Below are 27,494 nucleotides of genomic sequence, written 5' to 3'. Positions count from 1 at the left end.
CAACCAGATAGAATTCAAAACACAGCAGTGGTTACACCTGATCCTTTATTGCAAAATACAGAGTGCAGCTGCAACAGGGGTTGCACTGTATACAGCCAGCCCTCTAGGTAAGTTCCCCTTTCCACTCACCCAGTGGCATAGCGTGGGTTGTCAGCACCCGGGGCAAGGCAAGTAATTTGCGCCCCCTAACCCGTGGATTTGCACCCCCTAACATACAGCCTGAATCAGTTAGTCTTAAAAGTGTCACAGAGGGCTATTGGGGTGGGTGCCGATAAATTATTCCCCTCCAGCTTATTCACCACTACGTCTTTCCAGAATGTGGAATAAGGTGTAGGGATATTTGGCATCCTAGGACCTCTCGGCTTATCGAGAAGGAAAATGCCATCAGAATTAGGAATAATGAACTCCAAAGATACAGCAAATGGTCGGAGCGTGCACGAAGTCCAGCTTTCTAGCTTGGCCCTGGCTTCACGCGGGGAGACGGGTGTGAGGAAATGGTCTGCGCTAGACAGTGTCTTAAAAAGCAGAACAAAACAAATTCCTTCCAGTAGCACCTTAAAGACCAACTAAGTCAGTTCTTGGTATGAGCTTTCGTGTGCATGCACACTTCTTCAGATACACTGAAACAGAAGTGTAATTCAGTGTAATTCAGCTGCTGAATTACAACTTATCACCAAACTCAAAACCATGGAGAAACCTGGTCTGAACAAAGACCTTGGATTCTTATCTCATTATACATGACAAAGCCATTTTTCACCTTTTCACCCCTTGCTTTTTCCTGTAAGACCTATTGCAGTCGTTAAGAGTCGTCAACAGGCCCATCACAGCTATCTGCCAATCACCCATTCCCACCACCCTTCTGAGTAATACCCCTCCCCACCTTCTCACTATATAGAAGGGTCTGGAAACTTCTGTTTCAGTGTATCTGAAGAAGTGTGCATGCACACGAAAGCTCATACCAAGAACTGACTTAGTTGGTCTTTAAGGTGCTACTGGAAGGAATTTGTTTTGTTTTGACTATGGCAGACCAACACGGCTACCTATCTGTAACTTAAAAAGCAGAGACATCACCTTGCCAACAAAGGTCCGTATAGTTAAAGCCATGGTTTTCCCAGTAGTGATGTATGGAAGTGAGAGCTGGACCATCAAGAAGGCTGATCGCCGAAGAATTGATGCTTTTGAATTCTGGTGCTGGAGGAGACTCTTGAGAGTCCCATGGACTGCAAGAAGATCAAACCTCTCCATTCTGAAGGAAATCAGCCCTGAGTGCTCACTGGAAGGACAGATCCTGAAGCTGAGGCTCCAATACTTTGGCCACCTCATGAGAAGAGAAGACTCCCTGGAAAAGACCCTGATGTTGGGAAAGATGGAGGGCACAAGGAGAAGGGGACAATGGAGGACGAGATGGTTGGACAGGGTTCTCGAAGCTACCAGCATGAGTTTGACCAAACTGCGGGAGGCAGTGGAAGACAGGAGTGCCTGGTGTGCTCTGGTCCATGGGGTCACGAAGAGTCAGACACGACTAAACGACTAAACAACAACAACAACAGCAGCCCTGCAGTGGAGTCCACCATTCGCGCTGAAGCTTCGGACGGCCAATAGGGAATGCTCCCCGGGGCCACCACTGAGGCGCCTCCGAACGTGGCAAGGGAAGGGCGTTTTGCGGCCGACGGCAGGATTTTGTTCGGAAGCGGCAGCAGCAGCAGCGCCACCGCGGACGCCCCACTCCGGGCTGCCTGGCACGAAACCCCGGAACGCCCCCCCCCCCGCTCCCGCTCCCGCTCCCGCCACAGAGGCCCCTCAAACGAAACGGCGCCTGCGCGGCCTCAGCGCCCGCCTCCCCTGGCGCGGCTGCCAATGAGAGCGCCCGGTACTCGGGGTCCTCGCCCAATGGCGCGAAGCTTCAGTGCCGCGCTCGGTTGCTAAGGAAGGAGGGCGGTTGCTGGGGAGCGGCCTCGGCGGCGGCGGCGGCCTCACCTCTTGGGGTTCCCATGGTGATGACAGGATGGCGAGCGGCAGCGGGCTGATTTGCCCCAGCGCTGGGGCCAGGTAAGGCGGCCGCCCTTGCTGCCACCCTCCGCCCTCCTCGCCACGTATCCCGGAGGGGAGGCGGCCGCCGGCTCAGGCGTCGGCCTCGCTCCCCCCCCCCTGTCCCCCCGGGCCGGGCTTGACCCCCCCCCCGGCTGCCTCAGCGCCGCCCGCCCTGACTGCGCCCCTGCCGCTTTGGGGCTGTTGCACCTATTTGTTAGATTTAAGGGGAAGTCTCCGAATGGGTGGGGTGGTTGTTCCCCATAAGGATTTTGGGGAGGGTACGTAAACGTCACGAGGCGTTATTTTATTTTTAAGGGCGAAAGTAAGTAAGCCTCGAAAATGGAAACGTGCGCCACTCACTCAGCGCGCAAGTGGTCGCTCGGGAAGTCCAAAGCGTCCCCCCTCCCGCGCAGCCTCCGATCCCCCCTCTTTCAGCGGAGATCCCCCGTGCTTTGACAATCCGAACAGGGGAGCTGCATCAATTGCACGGGGAATTTCCAGATTCAGGGAGTGGGAAGAGTGCGGCAAGAGAAGGAGCGAGGACGAGGGGGAGTTAGGGGAGGCGCAAGCAGGGTTCACAGCCCCCCTTGAGCCGAGGGGTGGACACATGGGGGTAGCCAGGATTAATTTTAGGGGGCAGGCATTGTTGGGGGGGGGCAGAACCCAGCTATCTGTGACACATTTGGTCAGTTAACTATATTTATTTGCTTGATTTGGGGGGGGTGTAACTGCCCCCCTGCCCCCTCCTGGCTACACCCATGTGTAGACAAGCCCTTGCTTGCAGCCCTAGCCAGGGCTGGCCCAATACATTTTTGCATTTGAGGTGAAACACAAAATGGTTCTCCCCTACTAATTCACATTAGGAACACGAAGGAAGGATCAAACACCAGAATTCAGGATAGAAATATAAATGTGGCATCAGGCTAGATTCTTTTTGGTTGTTGCTGCCTGGGAGCAGCTTTAACCATTGACCTAACAGTGTACCTCTTTTTGGCTCATTTTCTCCCATACATGTGGTGATAGCAATGCTGTTTTCTGTAGTGAATGGGCTTTTGCACTCTCAAAGGCATGCTGTGACAGTTTTGCCAGGCATTTCAAGGCTAGAATCCCACAGATCAGACAGCATTTAGATGCCACAGTTAGACTTGTTCTAATAGATGTCCAGAGCAATTTCTAGTGCAGCTGTAATGGATCTGTTTCGGTTGTTATGGCCTCAGGATGTGCATAAGCTGCTTGAAGGAGTTTGGCTGGTTGGTTGCTTGCTCACTCCCTGTCCTCCTTTGGATCTAGCTGAGAGGGAATGACTGGATGGATCCAGGAAGTGATTAATGTATCATTGTGGAAGAGTGCGGGAGGTGCCTTGAAGGCACCCTAGACCCAGAAGTGCTGAACAACTGTCACCAAGTTGCAAATATCATTTTCTTGGGAAAGGTGCTGACAAGGCTGGTGGTATGCAGGCTGCAGGCATGCTTATAGGAAAGTGATTAGAGAAGTTTCAGTCTGTCTTCAGGCGTGGTCATGGCACTGAAACTTTTGTTGGGAATGGAATGGGGGAGTGTGACCATTCTGCTTTCCTGTGGCTTTTGAAACCATTGACCACTGTGTTTTCCTGGGGGAGCTCTGTGACTTAGGGTTTGGGGGCACTGCTTTATGTTGACAGAAATTGAGTGCTTAGGGGTTTGCTGAAAGCAGTAAATTTGATATAATTTGGATGCTTTCTTGTGTAAACACAGGTGGTAATTTGATGCAACCTCTATTGGTTGCGTCAAATCACTTAGTTCTAGAATTTAAACAACTCACCAGAGATAGTATTATTTGGCTGTAGTATATTTATTTGTCATGCAAGTGTGGTATTGCTGTATCCTGTTTGTATTGTTTGTTCTGTTCTATGTGTTATGTAAAAGATTCAATAAAAATAAGAATTTCAAAAGTTGTGCATAATGGTCAAAACTTTAGGACTTAGACACTAGAACAAAAACTTGGGTTGTTCATCCTACACTTGCATTAGTATGTTTGTGCTTGTTTCTGGAGAAACTTCAAAAGAATAAGAATAATTCTTATCATTTTTAAGCATGTGCTTTGCAATCTTATAGGGTACGTTAGTGTCATCTCCATATTGAATGTGGGGTTGGGTGAGCAGAAGGAAAGTGGCTTAAGAAAGGTCGTGGCTAAGATAAAATTTGATCTAATACTGTTGAGGTTTGCACACTAATTACAGTACTGTATTTTATTTTTACTGCTGGTGCTCAAACGCTGATGAAGGGTGGACTTAGAAATATAATTAATCAGTCAAAAATCTGTTATATTTGCTGCATATGTTGACAGATTTTGACTCTCTTTCCTGAACTATTTGTTACAACCACATTACTGCATGAACAGAAATGCTAATACTTCATTTCTCATCTTTCTCAGTGGCTTTGAGGATGAAGCTTTGAAACTTCGTCAGCTGAAACTGGAGAACCAGGTAATCAAAACCACAAGGCAGTGCCTGACAGGTATTGTAGTAGTGAAAATGAGTAATTGATTATCTCATGAATTTGGATCTTGCAACACCCTCATCTAGTTACACCATGTTCTTTATTTTTGTAAATTCAGATAATTTGAGCAGGGTAAGGTAGAGTAAAATGTTTGTTTAAACTTGCATCATCAGTCAAAAGACATTGTTATATGGCTCTTTGTAAATTAAAAAATTTATAGCCCCAGATGAAATTTGTTTGTTTAAACTTGCATGATTAGTCAAAAGTACTTTAAAGTACCGCATTGGGCATTACATATAACATTGCAGGAATTCCTAAGATCTATTGCTGAGGCTAATAAATGAGCGTATTCCTTGACAGAGAGCTCTTCTGGAAAAGAAACAGAGGAAGAAGCGTCTTGAACCCTTGATGGTGCAGCCAAATCCAGAAGCAAAGTTGCATAAGGTGAAGCTCAAAGGGTCTGAGGAGCAGAGCCCTTTAGTAGGACCCCATGTGCCTGTTTGCAGTGATGTTCACCTCCATGGTGAGTGAAGTCTTTGTATTTATTAAACATTCTTTTACTTTCAGTAATCCCCTGAAATAAGCACTATCAAATTCATGAGAAGTTGGCACTCTAAAATATTAAGTACTGTATTTACAGATGTGCTTGTCAATACTGTAGCAAAATGTATAGCTAACTATTTGTCACGGTTGAAACAGACATGTTGAAACAAACTAAGCTGCTATACAAAATGCAACTCTCCCTGGAGTTTAGAGCAGGTGTTATGTGAGGAATTCCAATTGTATACAGTGGTACCTTGGTTTACGAACTTAATCTGTTCTGAAAGTCCGTTCTTAAACCAAGGCGCACTTTCCCATAGCAGCAGGGGACTCAATTTACAAATGGAACACACTCATCAGGAAGCAGAACATGTTCTTATTACAAAGCAAAGTCCACAAACCAAAACACCTATTTCTGGGTTTGCAGTGTTCTTAATCCAAGTTGTTCATAAACTAAGCTGTTCTTAAACCAAGGTACCACTGTATTCTGTTTAAAAAGCATTCAAAATGGTGCATCAACATTAGTGTTCTGTGTCAATTTTTTTTTTTACTTCAAACAGTATGGCTGAAATTAGGTTATACAAACACCAGCTATTATTTGCTGTTGTGTCCATGTTTTCCATAAAATAATTGAATGTAGAATCAATAATTTTTGTAATCAAAGTATACAAATGTGATAACAGTTGATGAATGATTCTTCTTCCCCTTACTACTTATATGCTATAGATAATGCTTCTCTGTTGACAGACAAGACAACAGAAGGGGGTAGAGGAACATATAGTAGATCGTACCAGTGTGCATAATGGACATCACACTGGACACATGGCTATGAGTGTAGTCAGGTAAGAGACATATATAGGCAAGTTATCTACGCTGTAGGGCAAGGTGATATTTAGGGAGGGGGAAATAAATAATAATAATAATAATAATAATAATAATAATAATAATAATAATGTATTTATACCCCACCCATCTGGCTGGGTTTCCCCAGCCACTCAGGGCGGGTCCCAACAGAATATTAAACAGAATAAAACTAAAAAAATTAAAAACTTCCCTAAACAGGGCTGCCTTCAGATGTCTTCTAAAAGTTGTATAGTTATTTATCTCCTTGACATCTGATGGGAGGGTGTTCCACAGGGCAGGCACCACCACCTAGAAGGCCCTCTGCCTGGTTCTCTGTAACCTCACTTCTTGCAGTGCAGGAACTGCCAGAAGACCCTCGGAGCTGGACCTCAGTGTCCAGGCTGAATGATGGGGGTGGAGACGCTCCTTCAGGTATATTGGGCCAAAGCTATTAAATATAGTTTATATTTTATAACACAGCATATGGATCGCTCTTATCCAGTCATTGCTTGAGAAGTCATTGGTTCACAAATGTTGGTGGTTGTGTACTTTGGATAGCTTGAGTTCTGTTTGTTAGAGGACTATCTGGGCAAGATCAGTTGCCGTAACTTTAGGTGATTATGCATTCTAACAACATGGTTTCCTTTTGGAGATTCCAGTGCTCCAACAGGGAAGGTATGACAGGATGCAGTAACCTCTGAAAAGCATGGCAAGTAAGAAATATTTATGTTGTTGGTGGGCAGGGTTCAGTGAAGTTGAAGGGACTTAAAACATTTGTAATTGTATTCTTCTTTTGTCACCATGGTGGTAGAGCCAAGTGGCCATCTGGACTAGGGGAAACAAAGAGTGATGTATATTTAGTACAGTCAGTAGGCCAACAATAAAAAGCATACAGTACACAAGAATCTTAGAGCAAAACCGGGCAGTGTAAAAACAATAATATAAAACTGCAGTACTCTTGAGTGCAAGCTCAGAGAACAATATTATGGGGTGATAGTATATAGTAAATCTAACTGAGGAACTATTGTGTGCTTTTGAATAACCTCCAAGTTTCCCAGAGAGATTTGACCCACTTGATTTTTCCCTTTCAACATTTTTTATACCACCCCCCACAGTTACTGGAAGTTTCCACTTTTGAAGTAAAATGTGACTGTGTTAGATTTTCATCGCAACTGCCTGCCCACGTATATTTCAGATTTGATGGTTTTATCAATGTGCATGATTTTCGAAGAGAGACAAATAGCTCAATGTAAAGATTACAGAATAGATGATATCCTCTTAAAATAAATTTACATTTTAAAAAAACAACAACCGTGAATAGAACAGCACTTCTGAAACCTGTTTGACACAACAAACTCAGAATCACAGAATTGTAGAGTTGGAAGGGACCCGCAAGAGTCATCGACTGCAATCCTCCACAATGCAGGAATCACAGCTAAAGAATCCCTGGCAGATGGCGATCCAAGCTCTATTTAAAAACTTCCAGTGAAATTAAATTACTGTGAAATAAACCAGAGAAGGAGGTTGAGGGGAGTCCAGGGGGAATGGGGAAATTTTGAAATTGTGAATAATAATAATTGTTATGATGTAATATTTGAAAAAATGGAAAATTGAATAAAATTTATATTTTTTTTAAAAAAACTTTCAGTAGAGTCCACCACCTTCCAGGATAGTCTGTTCTTACTGTTCAGAAAGTTCTTCCTAATGTTTAGTCAGAATCTCCCTTCTTGTAACATGAATCCATTGGTTTGGGTCCTACCCTCCGGAGCAAGCTTTATCTCTCTTTCATGTGACAGGCCTTGAGATATTTGAAGATGGCTAACATATCTCCTCTCAGTCTCCTCTGTTCCGGACTAAATATACCCAGCTCCTTCAACTGTTCCTCATAAGGCTTTGTTTCCAGACCCTTGATCATCTTGTTTGCCCGCCTCTGCACATGTTCCAGCTTGTCAATATCCTTCTTAGATGCTGGTGCCCGGAACTAGACACAGTTCTCTAGGTGTGGTCTGACCAAGGCAGAATAGGGTTAGACTATTGCTGCCCTTCATCACGACATTATACTTCTTTTGATGCAAGCTACAATTGAATTAGGGACGTGGGTGGCGCTGTGGGTTAAACCATAGAGCTTAGGACTTGCGGATCAGAAGGTTGGCGGTTTGAATCCCTGCAACTGGGTCCCTGCTCCTGCCAACCTAGCAGTTTGAAAGCACGTCAAAGTGCAAGTAGATAAATAGGTACTGCTCCAGCGGGAAGGTAAACGGCGTTTCCGTGTGCTGCTCTGGTTTGCCAGAAGCGGCTTAGTCATGCTGGCCACATGACCTGGAAGCTGTACGCCGGCTCCCTCAGCCAATAAAGCGAGATGAGCGCCGCAACCCCAGAGTCAGCCACGACTGGACCTAATGGTCAGGGGTCCCTTTACCTTTGGTTACAATTGAATTGGCCCTTTTTGTTGCTGCATCACAATGTTGACTCACATTAAGCTCATCTGCTCAATGTCATTGAAGACTTTCAAGCATTTTGAGTTCTCTTTCATGGTCAGGCTGTTCAGGTGGTCACCAACAATATGGGTACCCTTTGTCTTCATCTACCGGTATATAGGAGATAGTACAAGGTTGAGGACCTTGCAGCCCTCACATTGCATTTGTGAAATGGGTGCATGCTCAGATGCATAGTTCTGATGGTGGTGCATTTTGCTAGCATCAATTCTGTGGCAGACGTTATTGCCCAGTTGCTTGTTCTCACAAGTGGGTACCTGCCCCCTGGGTGGTCTGTGGGATGCTTCACCCTTGGGATACACAATGTTTGGCAACCTCCAGGAACAGGCACTGCTTGTTGATGAGATGTTTTCTGAAGCATTTTTTTAAACCTCTACACACCCACCCCGTTTCTTTATGATCCCCTGAAAATTTGAAGCCTGTTGGGAGGCCTTGTTCTCTTAATGGCTCAACCATTAAGAGCCAGTGTGGTGTAGTGGTTCAGAGCGATAGATAGTAATCTTGGGAACCGGGTTTGCGTCTCCGCTCCTCCACATGCAGCTGCTGGTTGACCTTGGGCCAGTCACACTTATCTGAAGACTTTCAGCCCCACTCACCTCACAGAGTGTTTGTTGTGGGGAGGAAGGGAAAGGAGAATGTTAGCCGCTTTGAGACCCCTTCAGGTAGTGATAAAGCGGGATATGAAATCCAAACTCTTCTTCTTCAAACCCCTATTTGCCAACTTTATAAGGTAGCTTTCCTTATTGCCATCACCCCTGTAAGAAGGACGAGTGAACTTTATGTGCTACAGTTGAACTGCTGTTGGAGATGTCCTTGGATATCTGGCAAATCCTTGCCTTCTATGTGGGCAGGACTGCAAACTAAGAAAAATCATGGCTATTTCTCTGCTATGAAGGTCCTAGGAAATGGTTTCCAGTCTCCCTCCAGATCCTTCTCTGCTAGATTTCATCAACCATGAGCTCTATTCTGAACTAACTCAACTCCTAGTTCCTTTGGTTGTGCGCACATGCTCAAGGGAAGTCATGTTTTCCACAGCTTTTTCTCAGGGAATTCTCTGGGCAGAACTCTTGCTGCATCACTGTCTGATTGCAGCCCTCAGCACTACAGGGTTGATGTTTAAGCATAGGTGGAGACCTGTTTCAGACAGGTTGCAATGAGCTCTGTGACCTTTTGGAGCACCTTTTTCACTTCCCTGGTTACTCAGCCTGTCATTCCACCCATATGGAGGGTTGTGCAGAGGCCACACATACACAAAAGGCTGCTTACACATCACTGTGGTTCTTTAAAGTGATAGTGCTTGTAGTTGCCCAACCCACCCTCCTTGCTCGCTGCAGGTCCTGTCATCCAGCTCTTGCTCTACTGCTGCTTCCTCTTGCTGCTGTCCTTCAGAAGTGGTTGGCAAGATAGGAGCCACATCCTTTTGAGTGTGCCCTGTAGGCATGGGCTGCCCAACTAAACTCTTGCCTTCCTCTGGAAAAATTTTGAGTTTAGCTGCAGAACTCCATAGATGTGACTAAACAAATGACCACTTGGCAAACCACAATTTTGGTTATCCATCATGTTTTTTCTTGCTTGCATCTAGAATACTCCAGTATGCTTCCATAATGGCATCTAGACTACTTGTGTAATTATAAAATAACTGTACACCACATGCTTCAACAATGCATTTCACCCTGGTTTGTAGGCTTTGATGATCCAGCTATCTTCCTGAAACCAGGGATTCAGGAGTTGGGGGCTAAACTCCAGATAATTTCACTTGGATCATCCTCAACAGAAGATGACACTGAGCCAAAAAAGAATGAGGAAAGTACAATAGATAAAGCTTCCAATGTGAATCTGCAAGACATTCTGCAGAAACGAGGTAAGAAATTGATCTAAAGAGCTGGTTCATGAACACTAAGCCCAAGGTATGGCTTAGCACAAATGACTTTTTTCCCCAGAGAGGTGAGAGTTTATTATTTATGTTGTGAAGCACCCTGTGATCTTTGGGTGAAGAGTTTAATAAATAATAACAAATAATTATATTGTATCAAGCAAATACATAAATCCATGCACATCTAAGATGTTTTAAGGAGCAAGGCAAAAGGTTTTTTAAATTACACACAAAATGCAATGGGTACTTAGAGTGTAAGGAACAGTTATGCAATGACGGGTTGCTTTGCTCCCCACAGCATCTCCTTCAGGCTGCACTTCTGCTGCTGATGCCTATATCTGCTGCATGCTTAGGTTCCTTCCATACCCTAACTTCCAAAATTACAAAAACTTCCTTAAAAAATTGCATGAACCATGATGGAAATGGAAGGGTTAAACAATTCATTGACAATGAAAGTGTGTTAGAATGTTGGGCAGGGAGAAGATGAATGTGTGACTACTGTATTTACTTTCAGTTTATGGCTCCAGCAGAGTAGTTCCCATTTTGTATTCAAATTCTGAAAATTTATTCTAAAACGCTCCCCAGCCCACTTCTCCACTTTCTCACACTTATTTTACTTTCTCATTATGGAGAAGATTGGTAGTAAGTGGGTTTGTTTGCCTCATAATGTAATATTTTTTACTGTCGATTTTTTAAAATGCCAATTTAGAAAAAGGGGTTTTACCAACAGGAAGTTCTTTCTGAGGCATATGTAAAAACCTCTTAATTGCAATTTGAACATTCTGGAACAGCAAAATTCGTTCCATCTCCTGTATGTGACAGCCTTTCAAGTATTTGTAGATGACTATCACATTGCCTCTTAATTGTCTCTTTTCCAGACTAAACATACTTGACTCCTTCAGCCTCCCCACCCACCCACAACTTGGTCTCCAGGCCTCTCAGAACTGGATATGGTATTCTGAGGCCAGGACTGACCAAAGCAGAAGAAAGATTCTCTCTTGTGACCTGTTGATACATCCTGAAATTGCATTCATCTTTTTAGTTGCCACGTTATGCTGTTGACTCATGTTTCACTTGTGGTCTGCTAAAACCCCTAAGATCTTTCTCATATTTTATGGAGGAAGTGGACTGTGTAGCAAATAAAAATACTGCATATAGATGATTAGAGAATTATGGAGTTAAATTGTTACTGACTCATAGCCTGTCTAGAAAAATAAGTTGGAAGGTGTTGCAAATTAATTAGGGAAGTTTGGGATGGATTAGTCATGTTGCTATTTCATATATAATGAACCTATTGCAATTTAAATTTAGGGACAATAGTGGGAGATACAGTGGTGCCCCGCAAGACGAATGCCTCGCAAGATTAAAAACTCGCTAGACGAAAGAGTTTTCCGTTTTTTGAGGTGCTTCGCAAGACGAATTTCCCTATGGGCTTGCTTTGCAAGACGAAACGTCTTGCAAGTTCTTGCGAGTTTGTTTACTTTTTCTTAAAAGCCGCTAAGCCGTTAATAGCCGCTAAGCCGCTAATAGCCGTGCTTCGCAAGACGAAAAAACCGCAAGACGAAGAGACTCGCGGAACGGATTAATTTCGTCTTGCGAGGCACCACTGTATATCTGCTATATGGTTCCTTCAACATTTTGTTCTGGCATTTTGATAGGTATCTCTGGCAGTATGAATTTTGATGAGGAAGACACCGAGGAAGAAGAAACCAAGGAACAGTCAGGATCTCCTTCGCCCTGTTTAGAATCTCAGAGGCCTGCTTCTGCAAACAGCCAGAAGTCTGCTACGGTATGCAGTCTATTCTCCCAGTGAAAAATGTAAAAAAGAAAGCTTGTGACTGCTAGAGTCTGCATCAGCACCAACATTGCCAGATTCTACCTGTGAAGTCTTCCCAGACTCCTTACCCTCATGTTTTAAAATGGGACTTAACTGGAGACTTTACTTTATCTTGAATGCCATTATCATGATTGCTCATATGTTTACTCCTGAAGTTGTTATTATTGTAAGTCTTGCACTTTCCTCCTCTGCTCCTGTTCCCATGTTGAACCATTATAAATTCTGGAAGGTGCCTTGTTGACTGTCCCAGTACCAGACAATATACCTTTATTCTCCTTAAATTTGTGTGTTGTGGGAGCACTCTGACCTGACCTTGTTTTATTTTACAGGAAATGGGTGCTTCCTGCGTGGCACTTTCTCAGACAGATGCAGAGCTGGGAGAAGTGGGAAACCTGGAGGAGTTTGTACTACGCCCAGCTCCTCGTGGTATTACCGTGAAATGTCGAATTACTAGAGATAAGAAGGGAATGGATCGAGGCCTCTTTCCTACTTACTACATGCACCTAGAGCGGGATGACAACAGAAAGGTACTGTGTTTAACCAAATAATGTTGTAATGAATGTATTGGATGTATTGTAAAACCAAAAAAGTTCAACCTCCCCCGTGCCCCCGTAAGAATTAAAGCGATACAGAGTGTACGGTATATTTATTTTTACTTTTTTGTTTTCTGTAATGCTTACAAAGGACCTAAATTGTTCTCAACACTTATGCATTAGAAAGTTAAGAGAGCCCCTGCATGAAGGCTCACAATTTAATAGACACAATTTTCATTTTTTTATTTTTTTAAAGTAATATTTATTCAGAATTTTAAAGGTTACAAAAAAGTAAAAAAAGAGACAAGCAAAATAAAAAAGACAAGAGAAAAAATACAATCATTTAAAAAAAAAGAAAAAAGAAAAAACAAATCAAACCTTTACATATTTTTCTTTCTTTAACTTATTTCCTTGACCTCCTCACACCTCCCGTTTTTGTATTCTAATTCAAATTGTTAATTCAGCAAATCCTTGCACATTCTCTCTTTCCTAACAGAATCCTTAAATTTACCATATTTTTTAAAAACCGCTTTTACTTTATCCAATCTTAACTCTCATCCAAGGCTTTATATCTATACTTATTCTTAATACGTTTCCCTAAGGTCGGAAAAGATTCCATTCCACGAATTTCCCAACTCTCATTAAAAACAAAAAACAAAAAACAAATTATATTATATGCATATTGAGTTCCCAATTTCCATTCCACCCAAACCCCTTCCCGGTTTCAGTCCCCAGCATAAGTCCATCAATCTCTAAAAGCCATCAACCCGGAGATCTTAAATCCGAGGCTCTTAAATCTCTTTCATGTCCCCTCTGCCAGTCTTTTTGATAGTCTTTAGTATTAAAAGCCAAATCTCGGGGAAGCTCCAACCCAACAGCATCCACATCCCTTCCAGCCAAACCTCCATAATTGAGAGTAGGGCCTATAAGATCTTCCAAATTTTGTTTCACTCTCCTTTCAAATCCAAAGGTCCCCAAAGCTTCAACTTCCACCTGAATCAGATTTGTAATCCAAAGGTCATCTGATCTCCACATAAAGAGATCTCTCCATCTTTCATTTTCCAATTGAGGCCAGGCTTCCATCTTCAAAGATTTATTTCTCCTTGTTGCCATCATGTCAGGCCTCAAATTGTAGCTCGCCTTTTGCATCTGTAGGGTTATGGCTCCCCTTTCTTCGCTTCAGAGACAACATAATTCTCCTTCTCAAATTTTCCTGTTTGTTCAGTTGAATAAAGTTCCTGTGCCGAGTTCTTATCAAATTCTTTGCTAGTACTCACTCTTGTGCCCAAAGTTGTAACATTTGTAGTCAAAACATTTATCTGACCTTGCAACTTTCCCAAGAGAAAGAATGTCCTATTCAATTCAAACTGAATTTCCTTCCCGACCGCCATTCTTAAACAGTCCAAGGTCAAAAAACAGTTTATCAGCTGTCCTTAATGCAATATCCCAAAGCTCCCTCTAGGGGGATTTAAGTTTCTTTTCACTCCTTTCAGCACAGACCCAAAGGTCCCATACGTTAAATTGTAACAGTCCTTCCTTCGTTTTAAACATAAGCTTGTAGCAAATATAGACAATAGAAACAAAGTCCTCTTTTTGTATCTTGACAGCTAGCTTGACAGCTGTCAAATTGTTCTATTCCTCATCAGCGGGCTCTCACGGACCACTCCCGGGTCCAGGGGGGTGGCACATCAAATCCCAAATCTTGTTCTTCTCCTGCAGGCTCCCCTGCTTCCAAGAAAAATTTCTGATAGTCTCAATCAGTAGAATTAAAGTCCTTTACAGAAAACTCTCCACGACCTTAGTTGACAGGTTCTTTGCTTTAGTTTATTTACAGAAAGGGGAGGCGGACTTCCTGTTTGGACCTTCCCCGATCGGTGCCAAATTAAAAAATATTTTAAGAGTCCAATTTCCGTACTACTCACGTGTTGTTGTTTGAAATCCAAATGTCCACAGGAAGAAGTCAGCGCTCTCCGGCAACGGCTGTGCGGCTTCACTCCGCGAAAATAGCAGTCGATTCGAAACACCGCGCCACTCACCCCGCGTCACTTCGGAACCCCCGAAAAGGGGTTTCCCTGTGAGTAGAGGGGGCGCTCCTGGTGTCTGCCGAATCCCACGTTCCCAGGCTTCCTCCACCTGGGATTTTTAGAGGGTCTCCGCCCTCGCCACGGTGGCAAGACCCGATTTTTGCGGAGCGGGTTCCTCTGAGTCAGAGGAATTCCGCCATTGCCGATGGCACTAACCCGGAAGTCCCCTAATAGACACAATTTTTAAAAGGGGCAAAGGGAATGAGAGGGAAGTGGGCAGCAAACATGGGAGCAAATGCTCCTTCAGTAGCCAGCTGATAGGGCCAAGCTGGTCTCCATGCCCTCATGATCTCCCTGCGAGACTGAGGGCACAGCTTCCCAGTGGCTCACAGTGCCTTGTCTAGTGCCAGTGTGTGCCTCCATCTGGTTCTGCAGTCCTAGGGCAACCATCCAAATACTATTTATAAATGCTATCTAAATGATCAACAGAAGTGATAAAACATTACAAAAAAGCACACACCTTTGTATTTAAGTGCACATACACATGATACATACTGAAAGAAATCAAGGTCCAGAGAGCTTATTTCCTAGTTGAAATAAATTCATCAGCTGAACATGATACTTGTCAACACTTCTCAGAATCTCAGTAGCAAGCTTGTCTGTTAGCATGATTTTCTCTGGACGTTTACTTGTATGAGAACCATCAAATTAGCACTCATAAAAATAATAGAGAGGTTGACTACAGTGGTACCTCAGGTTCCAGACGCTTCAGGTTACAGACTCCGCTAACCCAGAAATAGTGCCTTGGGTTAAGAACTTTGCTTCAGGATGATAACAGAAATCGCTCGGCGGCAGCAGCGGGAGGCCCCATTAGCTAAAGTGGTACTTCAGGTTAAGAACAGTTTCAGGTTAAGAACGGACTTCCAGAACAAATTAAGTTCTTAACCTGAGGTACCACTGTATATCCTTCAATAAACAAATAACAAATTCCCTGTTAATAAATAGCAACCAACAATGCTAACACAGACCTATCATAACAATAAAAAATAATAAATAGATTTCTAGTTAGCAGCAGTAACAAGTTTTCAAAGTTTTGCTGCTGGCATACATTGCACACCTCTCATAACTTATTAAGTTACCGTAGTTTGGTTCGCATTAAACCAGGGGCTCTCAGACTTTGTACCTCCAGGGTCCACTGGAGAGGGCTGTTACAAAAAGGCAGCTGGTGGGGACAGAGCCAATCACAAAATGGTGGTGTGGGTTTTATGATCCCCAGATTCTGTGTTCTTTACAGAACCTGTTTCTCTCTCCCTGGCAGTAAAAGTACAGTGGTGCCTCGCAAGATGAAATTAATCCGTTCCGCGATTCTCTTCGTCTAGCGGTTTTTTCGTCTTGTGAAGCAAGCCCATTGACAGCTTAGTGGATTAGCGCTATTAGCGGTCTAGCGGCTTTTAGCGATCAGCTGAGAAGCGGCTTATCAGCGGAACAGCTGATAAGCGGCTTAGCGCTTAGGGAAAGGGCAAAAAAAAGCGGGGGGGAAACCGCGGGAACTCGCAATATTTTTTCGTCTTGCGAGGCAACCCCATAGAGAAATTCGTTTAGCGAAGCGCCTCCAAAACGGAAAACCCTTTCGTCTAGCGGGTTTTCCGTCTTGCGAGGCGTTCGTATTGCGGGGCACCACTGTACATGAAAAATGAATTAAACCAACCACATGCTACCTTCTATGACACCCCAGATCAGCCGCCTCACCCTACCTAATGGTGGACCCCTTGCATTAGTTCGTTTTAACACAACACTGGAAATTCCACCACAGTTCTTCTCCATTGTGTGGCTTGGTTCTTTAGGTAGTTTCAGGTTTTTTTTTAAAAAAAGTCCAGTGAATAGTGTATTGTGCTGACAACTTCAGGGTGGGTGGTGTTTTTTAGAAACAAAACCCAAAGGACTTAAGCTGCTGACTGCTTTGCATCGACATTGACACTACAACCAGCCAAGTGAAAAGAGGAAGAAGACAGCCCAAGCTATTATGTGGAAGCCCTTCCTGCTGTCAGAGCACTCCAGGCTAGGTTACCAGCAGCTGCTATCATCCCCCCCCTCCAGGTAGACAGGCCAAGGCCTCCACCAGTTCCTGGACTCCGTGACTGAGTCACTTCCCTTGTTGATCCAAATCCTAGTCCAAATCCTAGCTAGCTGCCTTTGCTTGTGTAGTTCCTTGAGCCGAAGAACAAAGAGGATTTTCATCAACAGGGTAGCTGCAACCTGTCTGACATCAGCATGGAGCAGGACAATCCATGATCCCTCACTATCTTCTCTTCATTGTCCTCTTCACCGTTTCCCTCAGCCGCTGCTGGAACAGTCCTCCTGAAGGTTTCCAACAGCTGCTGGCTTCAGGAACCACTAGAAACAGCACGTTCCCCAACATCAGTATTACTAACATTTCCATCACCAGTGGCACCAGTCATGTGATTCAGCAGATGTGAACATCTACCGTACTTCTGTTCCCCCGTAGCACAAATTTTCAGTAATGGCGAATTCTGCCGGAGCAGCAGGCGATAGTGAAGAGGAGATGCCAAGGGATCATGGCTTGTCCTCCTCCATAATGACCTCCGGGCTGGGCTAACAGAAGCAAGCACAGCTGAGGCTGGCGAGGGCTTGATGAGTGTAATCTGGCCACGCTGTCCTTCGCCTCCATTGTCTCCTTTCCCCTTCCACTCATTTCAGCTTCTCCCTCTTCAGCTTCCTCCTCCTCCTCTTCATCTAGTTCAGCTGCAGTGGCAAGAGGACAGAGGAGAAAGCCAGCTTGTACGTAAGAGAGTCTGTGTACTGGTCCAGTAAACGCTTCCGCTGCGCAACCAGCAACAGTTCTCTTTGCAGAGCATTAATTAAGTCCAGTGCAGAGATTCTTGTTGCAGTACAAGCTTCAGAGTCTCAGCAGCAAATAAATAACGACACAGGGAAGCCTGTCTTTCCAAAGACAGGTTTATTGCAGGAAGATAACAAAAACACCTCCAGAGCTTTCAGACATTTTTGCTTCACGCCCCACAGGCAGAGAAAACAAACACTCTTTATATACTGAGCAACTTAACAACTTAACGAGCTTGACTACTTAAAGTCACATGACATTGCTAACTTGCCAGCGTCTTAGGTTTCACACCCTAACAGTACGAGGGTATATGCCCAGCCTTCCTGGGTAGGTAGACAGAGGCTGGGGACTGCCAAGCCCATCTCAAACTAGGGCATGGCCCACCATGTGAGAAGTGGTGCTCTAGAGAAATTGCTTTAAAATACATAATTACTATGCTCTCTTGAAATATTCTCTCTCCCTTCACTCCTTACCTTCTTTAAAATATTTATATGTCTAGATATTCCTTCTTGCGGGGAGAAAAAGGAAAAAGAGCAAAACATCGAATTACCTCATTTCAATTGATCCAACAGATCTGTCCAGGGAAGGAGAAAGCTTTATTGGGAAACTCAGGTGAGACTCTCAAAGTGATGTGACTTATACTGTGATCATCTCGCCCCGTACTGTCTACTTTAACTAGTAGCAGCTCTCCAAGGTCAGGCCTTTTTCATTCTTGCTACTTAAGATCTGTTTGAACTTGAGATGCCTGGGATTGAACCTAGAATCTTCCATACGAAAAGCTTTGTCACTGAGAGCTATGGCCCCTTTTCCCCGATGTTCAGTGAGGTAGTGGGGGCTTGCTATGACATGTTTTGTATCTTGCTCCCACAACAAAAAACCTCAGCTGATCCAACACATATACAGCTGATATGTAGGCTGGATACTTTTGTGCTTTTCCTTCATTGTGTGACTTTCTGTGGCATAATTCCTTATATAGTGAGAATCATAACCTGGTGCTTAGGCAATACTGGGCTAGATGGATCAATTACGTATGTTCATGTATGTCAGGGGTGGGTAATACGCAACCCTTCAGTCATTGCTGGGCTATAAATCCCATCACCCTTGAACTTTGGAAGTTGGGAGTCCAGGTTGATGTGACCCTGCAGATGTTGTAGTCAAGGATGATGGGAGTTGTAGTCCAACAGCAACATCCAGAGGGCCAAAAGATCCCCCAGTGGTGGCTGGTTCCCATGGGGGCCAGACACCACTGGTCTGGAGGCTAGGACCCAAACCAATGGCTTCAAGTTGCAAGAAAGGAGATTCTGACTAAACACTAGGAATAACTTTATGATGGTAAGAGCTGTTAAACAGTGAACTGGCCCAACTCGGGAGGTTGTGGACTCTCCTTCCTTGGAGGTTTTTAAGCAGAGGTTGGATAGCCAGGGATGCTTTGGTTAAGATTCATGCATTGCAGCAGGTTGGACTAGATCACCTTTGGAGTCCTTCCCAACTCTACAATTCTATTATATAGTTGAAGAAGGGCACCGAAGACCAAAGTGCTCAGAATCCAGAAAAATGTGGTGGTGGATTTGCATAGTTTTTTCATTTCCTGGGCAAACTAAGGCAAGCTTTGGGGAAAGAGGATGATAAAATGTCAGGTGTGTTTTAAGGAGAAAGGAAATTTTCCAACTCACTTGTATTCTCTAATCCTAGATCTAATCTAATGGGGACTAAATTTACTGTTTACGATCATGGGGTTAGTCCAGTCAAAGCACAGGGACTGGTGGAAAAGGCTCACACCCGGCACGAGCTGGCTGCAATCTGTTACGTAAGTAACTTACTACTGGGGGCAGAGTGAGGGAGAAGAATTGTCTTTTTTCATGCTAACCTGTATTGGAAGGACAAAAGAGAACCTGCAAGGTGCAGCCTTGACTTACTCTAGGCTTTAATCCTGACTGGTTTGAAAATTGAAGCATTCTAAAATGTATTTCACCCACAGATAATCTAGGAAACATTTATTTCTTTGTTCATAAATCTTTGTTGCAACAATTTTATCTGCCTTTCTACATGCAAGATGGCTATATGGCATAACTATCATAGACTGGTTGGATGTAGAGGAATAATGGGAGGAACCAGCTGGGGAATGGCGGTGGGATGACAGTGAGAGAACTGGGTGGAGGTGTTGGAAGCTGAAGAGGTAACAGGACTTTGTGGGCAGGGGGAGTCTGTGGCAGAGAGAAGTCCAGAACTGGACAGAAGCTGAAGCAGAAGAGAAGGGAGGCCAAGAGACAGAGATGAGTCTGGTTGCTGAAGAGACATGAGTGTCTCTCCCTCCTTCTGCAAAAAGCTCCCCTTCCCTCCTGGATCTCCCAGAACTAGGAGAGGCAGGAAGAGGGAGGGCGGAGGAGAAGTTAGCTTCACACAGGCACAATCTCAAGATTGCTTGGGGAAAACCCTGAAGAGGAGAGAACTTAGGCAGCTGTGGGGAGGACCTTCAGTCTCAGCAGCTGCCTCATGGGGGCAAGGCCTGTCAGAGATGAGTTGCTGTGTTTATGAGGCCTGACACTCATGTGCAGATTATGTTTTTGCTAATAAAGAGTTAACTCCAACTTGCTCAGTGGGGTTTACTGCTGGCTCACTCCTCAAGAAAAAGATGCATAATTATTTATTATAATAAAATAATTTTCATACTTACAATTACTGCAATAATACATCTCTGGTAGGATTTATGCAGTATATTTCAACATGTGCTAAGCCTATTTCAACACAAAGGTCACCAGTGGTCATCAGAAAAAATAATATGACAAATCTGTTAAAAAATAATAAAATTAAACATTAACAGGGTCAGCACTTCTGTAATTAAAAAGCAGTTATACATTTAAAAAACCAAGCTAATACTCACCAATAAGCTTTGACTCCAGCATATAAAACTTCAGAGGAGGAAGAGGGCCAAACTTGCCAAATCTACATCTGGCGGTTCCCTCATTGCGAGAAGCAAAGCTACAGGGAACCAGGCAGAGGGCCTTCTCGGTAGTGGTGCCCGCCCTGTGGAACGCCCTTCCAGCAGATGTCAAAGCGATAAACAACTACCTGACATTCAGAAGACATCTTAAAGCAGCCCTGTTCAGGGAAGCTTTTAACGTGTGATATTTTACTGTATTTTTGGTTTCTATGGAAGCCGTCCGGAGTGGCTGGGGAGGCCCAGCCAGATGGGCGGGGTATAAATAATAAATTATTATTATTATTATTACAACTGTTCTGAATAAATGGACTATTTTTCAATCATCACTAATGAAAATTATATGAACTTCTACCTTCACAAATCCCAGACCTCAAAATTGACCTGCTCAAGATTAAAAAAAAAGCTTTGCTACAAAGTTGACCTTGCACCTGCAATTAACTCATCCATGGGGTGATGAGTGCTCATGAAGGAAATTAGCCCATTCTCAGGTCCAGTTACTAAAACAAGGTAGATAAGATTACACAGAAGGCAGAGATGAGTAATGGGAGTGAGACACAGTAGCTACTTGCTGTGGAGTTGAAGGAACTGGAGCAAACCTTTGGACTAGTTGCTGTGTTGAGATTCACTGCTAGGCTTGGATACAGTGGTACCTTGCAAGACGAATGCCTCGTAAGACGAAAAACTCGCAAAACGAAAGGGTTTTTCGTTTTTTGAGTTGCTTCGCAAGACGGATTTCCCTATGGGCTTACTTCGCAAGACGAAAACGTCTTGCAAGTTTGTTTCCTTTGTCTTGCAAGTTTGTTTCCTTTTTCTTAAAACCGTGCATTCACTTCGAGGAGCAACTCATAGCACGCGGTGTAGTAGCCTTTTTTGAGGTTTTTGAAGACTTTGGTGATTTTTGAAGCTTTTCCAAAGTCCGTGCTTCGCAAGACGAAAAAATCGCAAGACGAAAAAACTCGCGGAACGAATTAATTTTGTCTTGCGAGGCACCACTGTACTTCAATGGGAAAGGGGTAAGGTTAAAATAGTACTTTGGCCTGCCAAAATGGTGGCAGGATCCTGGCTTTTAACTAGAACAGCTGGTTTTCTGACCCCAAGGCAACACAAAATTCCACGGCTGTAGGTTCCCTGCATTTTTGTGAACCCATTAAATCTTGGTTCAGAAATAGAAATAGGCAAGCTATTTTCACTCATGTGGGTAAAAATAATGGTGTGCACTCAGGGACACTGTTAGGAGTGAGGACTGAGCCTACCCCTTCATCTCCATCACTCCTGCTTTGTTTTTTTTCGGGGCAATGCTAGAGTGAAGTGGAATGTTGGGAACTGGTTTGCCTTTTCCAAGCAAGCATAGCCAGTGTATTTGTCAGACACCATTCTAATCCAATAAAATTTGTATATTTAAGGTCAGTCTTCTAAAATTTCTACCTCCTTTTTTCAACAGGAAACCAACGTGCTCGGATTCAAGGGACCCAGGAAAATGTCAGTCATTATTCCAGGAATGAATCTCAATCATCAACGGATTCCAATCAGGCCACGAAATGCAAGTTTCTAATTGGGTCATATTCACACTACAGTGAGAAAATGGGAGTTTCAGATTTTAGTGATGATAGGAGCAGTCAACAGGCATGCCTTTGAATAACTGAATATTATGCACTTTAGGACACTTTTCACTTAAAAGAATTCTACTATTCCCCTTAAGAGTTCTGACAGTGTAGTAGAGATGTGTGTGTAGCTTATTCTTGAATCCATAATATTCAGCTAGGTTGTCAGCCTCTGTCGAATCTTGAGTGTTGTTGCCCATCTGCGGAAGAGCACTTCAGCTGAAAGAGGGAGAGTAGCCACAGTATATAAGAGCATGTTCGCAAGTTATATGTTCTGTTTACATGATGCTAGAAAGAGTGATCTTCAGATTTTCTAAACATAAGCTCATTTGGAGTGGAAGGGTAACAGCCTTGGGAACGGGAAGGAATAAGAGGTCTCCTAGAAGACAGCTAAACATTTTGCTTTGTAACTTTTCTAAGAGAGCTTAGAGACTTGTTTTGAAAAGCTATTTAAATTTATTGAAAATTGAGTTTGTTCTATATTTGAATGAGAAATAGAATGAAAATGGAATTTAAAAAAATGAAGTCAGGACTGTGAAGTTGAAGAGCTATCAGCAGTTTTGCAGACCAAGCCTGATGGAAAGGGGATGGGAAAGAAACCTGAGGTCTTGTTTTCTTGCTTATTCTGTTGCACAGGAGCATGAGAGTTTGCTGTCAAAATGGCAAAATAAAAACATGGAGAACCTAATTGAATTGCACAACAAAGCTCCAGTATGGAATGATGACACCCAGTCATATGTCTTGAACTTCCATGGGAGAGTCACCCAGGCCTCCGTGAAGAACTTCCAGATCGTCCATGAAAATGACCGTAAGTCTTAAGACATTAATAGCTACAGCAGAAGTTGGAGGGCTAGACTCTCAGTCCAGAACATCAGAAGGTTCGGGGCTGGGAATGCATCCAGAATCTTTCACTAAAGATTGATGGATTTGATGGAGAGAAAGCAAATCCCAGAAGTCACATGTTGCTTTCAAAACTCCTTTTGCTAGCACCACTGCCATGCTGAATAGGTAGATCTCTGCACCTGCGCACCTCCCCGTTCTTCTAAGCCCCCTTCTCTTGTGCCAGTGTTTTCCTTCCAGAAGTCTTACATGCCAAAACAGATGTTGCTCACCCAACTTAAACACTCCTTTCATCCAAGTCTTGCACTTTTAATTGGCTGCAAGCCATTATTACCACCATCTGTTGCTTGGTTTGAATACATTTGAATAGAATGGGGAGATGCTGAAATATTAATGGCCCCAATTTTACAGTGGTACCTCTGGTTATGAACTTAATTCGTTCTGGAGGGCCGTTCTTAAGCTGAAAGTGTTCTTATCCTGGGGCACGGTTTTGCTAATGGGGCCTCCCGCTGCACACTCACCTCCGGCACACGATTTCCGTTCGCATCCTAGGGCAAAGTTCGCAACCAGGAGCAGCTACTTGCAAGTTAGTCTGAAGCGTTCGTAACCAGAAGTGTTCATAACCAGAGGTACCACTGAAGTTGTTTTCAATAGAAATCTTAAAAATATATTTTTATATCAACCTGTATTTTATTAAATTTAGCCTCACAAAGGAGCCAAGGGTAGCAAATACAAAGGTAGGGAAACAATACAATTAAAAATAAAGTTTATTTATTTAAAAAAAACATGTAAAACAGTCACATACCTTCAGTGCTTTTCAGTATTCAAATGCCATGGTATAGTGTGTTGCTGTCCATTTAAAAAGGGTAGAGTGGGTTTAATTTGATGTTTTATATTTTAGGATTTCTATTGAGTTTTATTCACTGAAGAAGGGAGTACCAATGATCCATGTTGGGGTTATCAGAAATTAGGCTGGGAATATCCTAGTCTTCCTGCCTTCCAGGCAATAGGACTAGGAATACTGTCCACCTATTTACCCTGGCCCTGCCAAGTCTGCAAAGAAAACGGTGAGGCTACTTTCTGCCTCTTTTCTGACTGAGGGCCCACCCATTCTGGCCTTGAGGCCTAGCAGCTGGCTTCACCAGCCCAATATTAGGCTAACTAACCTAGGCAGCACTGGCTTTCTGCAGAGGTACACTGGGGGAGATTCACCCTGTCTTCTCCAGATCTCTCATAGATAATGGCCAGCTCCATGAGGTCATTGTGAGGTGATGGGCATTGCACCAAATTGAAGCACGCAATACCAGTCATTTGTGTACCATCTGCCTGCCCTGCTCTGTTGTCTAGCCCTCAGGATGCCTGATAAGATGTTTTGTCAGTTTTGATATAATGGCCAGGAAGAGAAGGACAGTCATTCTGCTATGAGACAAAAAGGTTCCTTTTGGGCTTAAAAAATATAGGACTGGTGTCTTGAAAATAAGGAAGTGTGGGCCCTAACCAATTGTGAGAAACAATATCTGCCACAGGGTTTGATATGTGCAGATTGGGCAAATAGCAGGTAGGGAATTGCTACGGATAAATGTGATGATTCCATTCATATGATGCAGCTAGATTATGATTTCTTTCCATTTCTCCCTTTCTCTAGTTGACTACATTGTAATGCAATTTGGCCGTGTGGCGGAAGATGTGTTCACCTTGGACTTTAACTACCCCCTGTGCGCCCTTCAGGCATTTGCCGTTGGACTCTCCAGTTTTGATAGCAAACTGGCATGTGAATGACAGACGTAGTACAACAAGACCCCTTCTTGTTTTTCTTTCTGTGCTAACATCTGAGAAGAAAATTGTACTTGATAATCCTGGGGTGTGTGGGGCAGAAACTAACAGCTAAAATGTCCCCTGAGCTTACCTAGAAGGAAAATGGAGCCCTGATGGCTGACTGCATAGAATGCTGTCTTTCTAAGATGTCTTCATTCTTGGAGAAGAATAAGGAAAACGTAATCCTGAGAGGGAGGCTTTTTAGAAAAGAGCCCTGCTCCCCCCCGAGCAGCTGAGCATCACTGTGTCTAGGAACTCCTGTTGTTAGAATCACATTAATGAAACTTTGCTGCCTGTTTTCCTCATGAAATTACTTGTGTCCTTGATGCTAATGCCACTGATACATCTGTGCTCCTGTAACAAGAGATGTCTTGGATGTCTTGCTGCTCTAGCTATTTGACAGTCCTGTTTTCCAGTAAAGTTGGTTGGTTTCTATGTGTTGCTCTGCCGCTTTGCATCTGCTGAAGAGTACTTGTTGTAGAGGTATGTTCTCCAATAAGGTGAAGTTTATTGATCAGCTTGAATAAGGCAAAATTCACCTTGTCAGTGTCTTTCCACAAGGTAATTTTTCATGAAAAGTGAAGAGATGACTTGACATCCTTGACATGTCATGCTGATACCAGTAATTGACTGATTGACATGCCATGCTAGTTTCAAGAGCCATATAAGGATTTCTAATTTTCTTGTTTCATTCAGTGATAAGCCTTCTTTCTTTTTTTCATTATTAATTGATCTGTTTGTTTTTGAGAAATTATTTAAAAAACACAGCACTCCTGTTGGTAGGCAAGGAAAGCATTTTTTGTGTTAAAGGCAATCTTCCTTGTTTCATATGTAACTGTGCAATCTAAATGTTCAGTTGGGTAAGATGTTCTTTGCTTTTTGGACATATTTGCTTGAATATGAACATTAAAAACTGATTAAGTGCATGTATATTCTAAGGCAGAAGGAAAGCTGCTATCTCTGCTAGATTAAGCCAAATCTTTATATTCCATGGTTGCCTACAGATTATTGGAACAGGTAAGGCATTAGTGCTTCTTGGCCCAAGGGACCTTGATTGCATCTTGGCTCTCAGGGGATCCTTGGGCTGAGCACCTTCTAACTACAGTTCATAGAACTGTAGAGTTGGAAGGGGCCCTGAGGGTCATCTAGTCAAACCCTCTGCAATGCAGTTCATTGTGTATCTTGTAGAATTTATTCTGTAAATTGCCTTCAGGTGTTATGCCCTGTATTTCCAAAGAACATTGGCAGCTGAATAACCCCTGCTGTCTGAAGCTGCTCCTTCCCTTTCTGGTCACCAATTCTGGACTTTCATAGAATGAGTTGGAAGGGATGCCAGGAGTCATCTAGCCCAACCCCCTGCAATGTAGGAATCTCAGCTAAAGCATCCATGACAGATGGCCATCCAACCTCTGCTTGAATACCTCCAAGGAAGGAGTGTCCACAACCTCCCGAGGGAGACCTTTTCATTAAAATGCAGTTGTGTCTGGTTTGTGTGCCATTAAAATCCCTGTACTAGTAAATACCGTGTTGTCTTCTTTCAAAGCAATGCAGGTTTGCTGAAATGTTTTCTTATAGGTGGAATAAAAAACGTCATTATCAATTGTAAATTCTGCACTTTGCTGTAAGTGAACGATTACTCATCACTTTTAGAAAAAGCTGGTGAGTTGCAATTGCCTTCAAGGAAATGTTGCCACTTGTGCACTTGTGTAGAACTCAAGGAAGGGGTGAGAGAGCCATTTCCCAAGAGATCCAGGGCCATGCTCCTCTTTTCCATCTTTATGCATCTTGTTTGTCCTTGGAAGCACAAGACCCTCCAAGATGGCATTGGCTGCATTCTGTGGTGGTGAGTCTAGATTGTTACGCTTCCTCAGATGTTTGACTAAAAGACAGGTCCCTTGGTTGTTTCCCCAACTGTATCAGCTGTTAAAGAACATCACTTTTTTAAGGTTTTCACCTTTGTCCATACCACAGCTCAATAATGTTTTTCTGGTGCCAGAAATAGTTTTTGTCTAGATGCACATGATCTTGCTACTTGCCTTTAGCCATTTGAATCTTTGGAATACAAACACTACAAACTTAAACTGGCTTTAACAGTCACTTCGTCTCCTCATGAATTAGTTCTGTGGGTGAAATAGGAAGAATTATTATACAATCACTAAATAACAAAATTCTTCCTATAATGCATGACAATTAACTAGTATAAAAGTGATACAGGTATGTAGTTTCTGCTGTTTAATTTGGAGCACTTTAAAGTAAGAGACTGTCCCTACCACCACATAAAATGGGGCTGGCTTCATGTGGCCAAACTTGGCTCCTATTTCTAGCAGTCAGACTTCTCTGACTTAACCCTGTTGTGATTTCATGCTGTAGTTTGCCTATGGAATTAGGCTACAATCCTAATAAACAAAAATTCTCTGTACTTCCTTGCTTGGAAATCTCGTATGCTGGAATTGGTTGATTCGGATTTTAACCCAGTTGTGGATTTTATTACATTTCTGTTTGTACAAGCAAAAGAATGCAAAGGGTAGGAATTTACACTTTGGTTGCTGTTGCAAATGTAGTGTTATGTTGCACTTTCATTCCTCCTCTGCCTGCCTACATATACTGTAAATGCTTCTCTGCAAAATCAGTGCAGACTATCGAGAAATAAGGGATCTCTTATTGATTTGGAACTGTATTTGTTTTGTAGAAGCCTCCACTATGCCTAATCCAAAACTGTATGGTATTGATTATATTTATATTTTTTGTATTCCAATAAAATAATTTATATATTTAAAAATGTGA

The 27,494-nt window shown here is 43.2% G+C and overlaps 1 protein-coding gene across 3 annotated transcripts; it reads left to right on the top strand.

The window, feature by feature from the left end:
* Positions 1-1,908: 1,908 nt before the first annotated feature.
* Positions 1,909-27,494, top strand: TULP3 (TUB like protein 3). 3 transcript variants are annotated; one of them, XR_014160231.1, is made up of 12 exons: positions 1,909-2,049; positions 4,444-4,495; positions 4,869-5,031; positions 10,071-10,247; positions 11,918-12,048; positions 12,426-12,623; positions 18,013-18,125; positions 19,206-19,320; positions 21,896-21,994; positions 22,692-22,863; positions 24,541-25,258; positions 25,297-27,494. XR_014160231.1 is itself a non-coding variant. In XM_081876375.1 (11 exons), the coding sequence occupies exons 1-11, from the start codon at positions 2,006-2,008 to the stop codon at positions 24,672-24,674; spliced, it is 1,398 nt and encodes a 465-aa protein (XP_081732501.1). In that variant the 5' UTR covers positions 1,909-2,005; the 3' UTR covers positions 24,675-27,494. The 3 variants fall into 3 exon arrangements, 2 of the variants coding, with proteins under 2 accessions (XP_081732501.1, XP_081732502.1); XM_081876375.1 differs by having other exon boundaries at positions 24,541-27,494; XM_081876376.1 differs by lacking the exons at positions 1,909-2,049; positions 4,444-4,495; positions 4,869-5,031 and adding an exon at positions 6,583-6,604 and having other exon boundaries at positions 24,541-27,494.

This window comes from Podarcis erhardii (assembly GCF_964252035.2).
Source record: "Podarcis erhardii genome assembly, chromosome: 9".
NCBI classification, from domain to species: Eukaryota; Metazoa; Chordata; class Lepidosauria; order Squamata; family Lacertidae; genus Podarcis; species Podarcis erhardii.
This window is presented reverse-complemented; position numbering and strand designations above follow the sequence as displayed.

Bases quoted from the DNA above. Each gene is read 5' to 3' on its own strand.
- TULP3 (XM_081876375.1), top strand. From the start codon at position 2,006: ATGGCGAGCGGCAGCGGGCTGATTTGCCCCAGCGCTGGGGCCAG. The intron at 10,248-11,917 runs GTAAGAAATTGA...GCATTTTGATAG, and splicing joins AGACATTCTGCAGAAACGAG to GTATCTCTGGCAGTATGAAT. The intron at 19,321-21,895 runs GTAAGTAACTTA...TTTTTTCAACAG, and splicing joins AGCTGGCTGCAATCTGTTAC to GAAACCAACGTGCTCGGATT.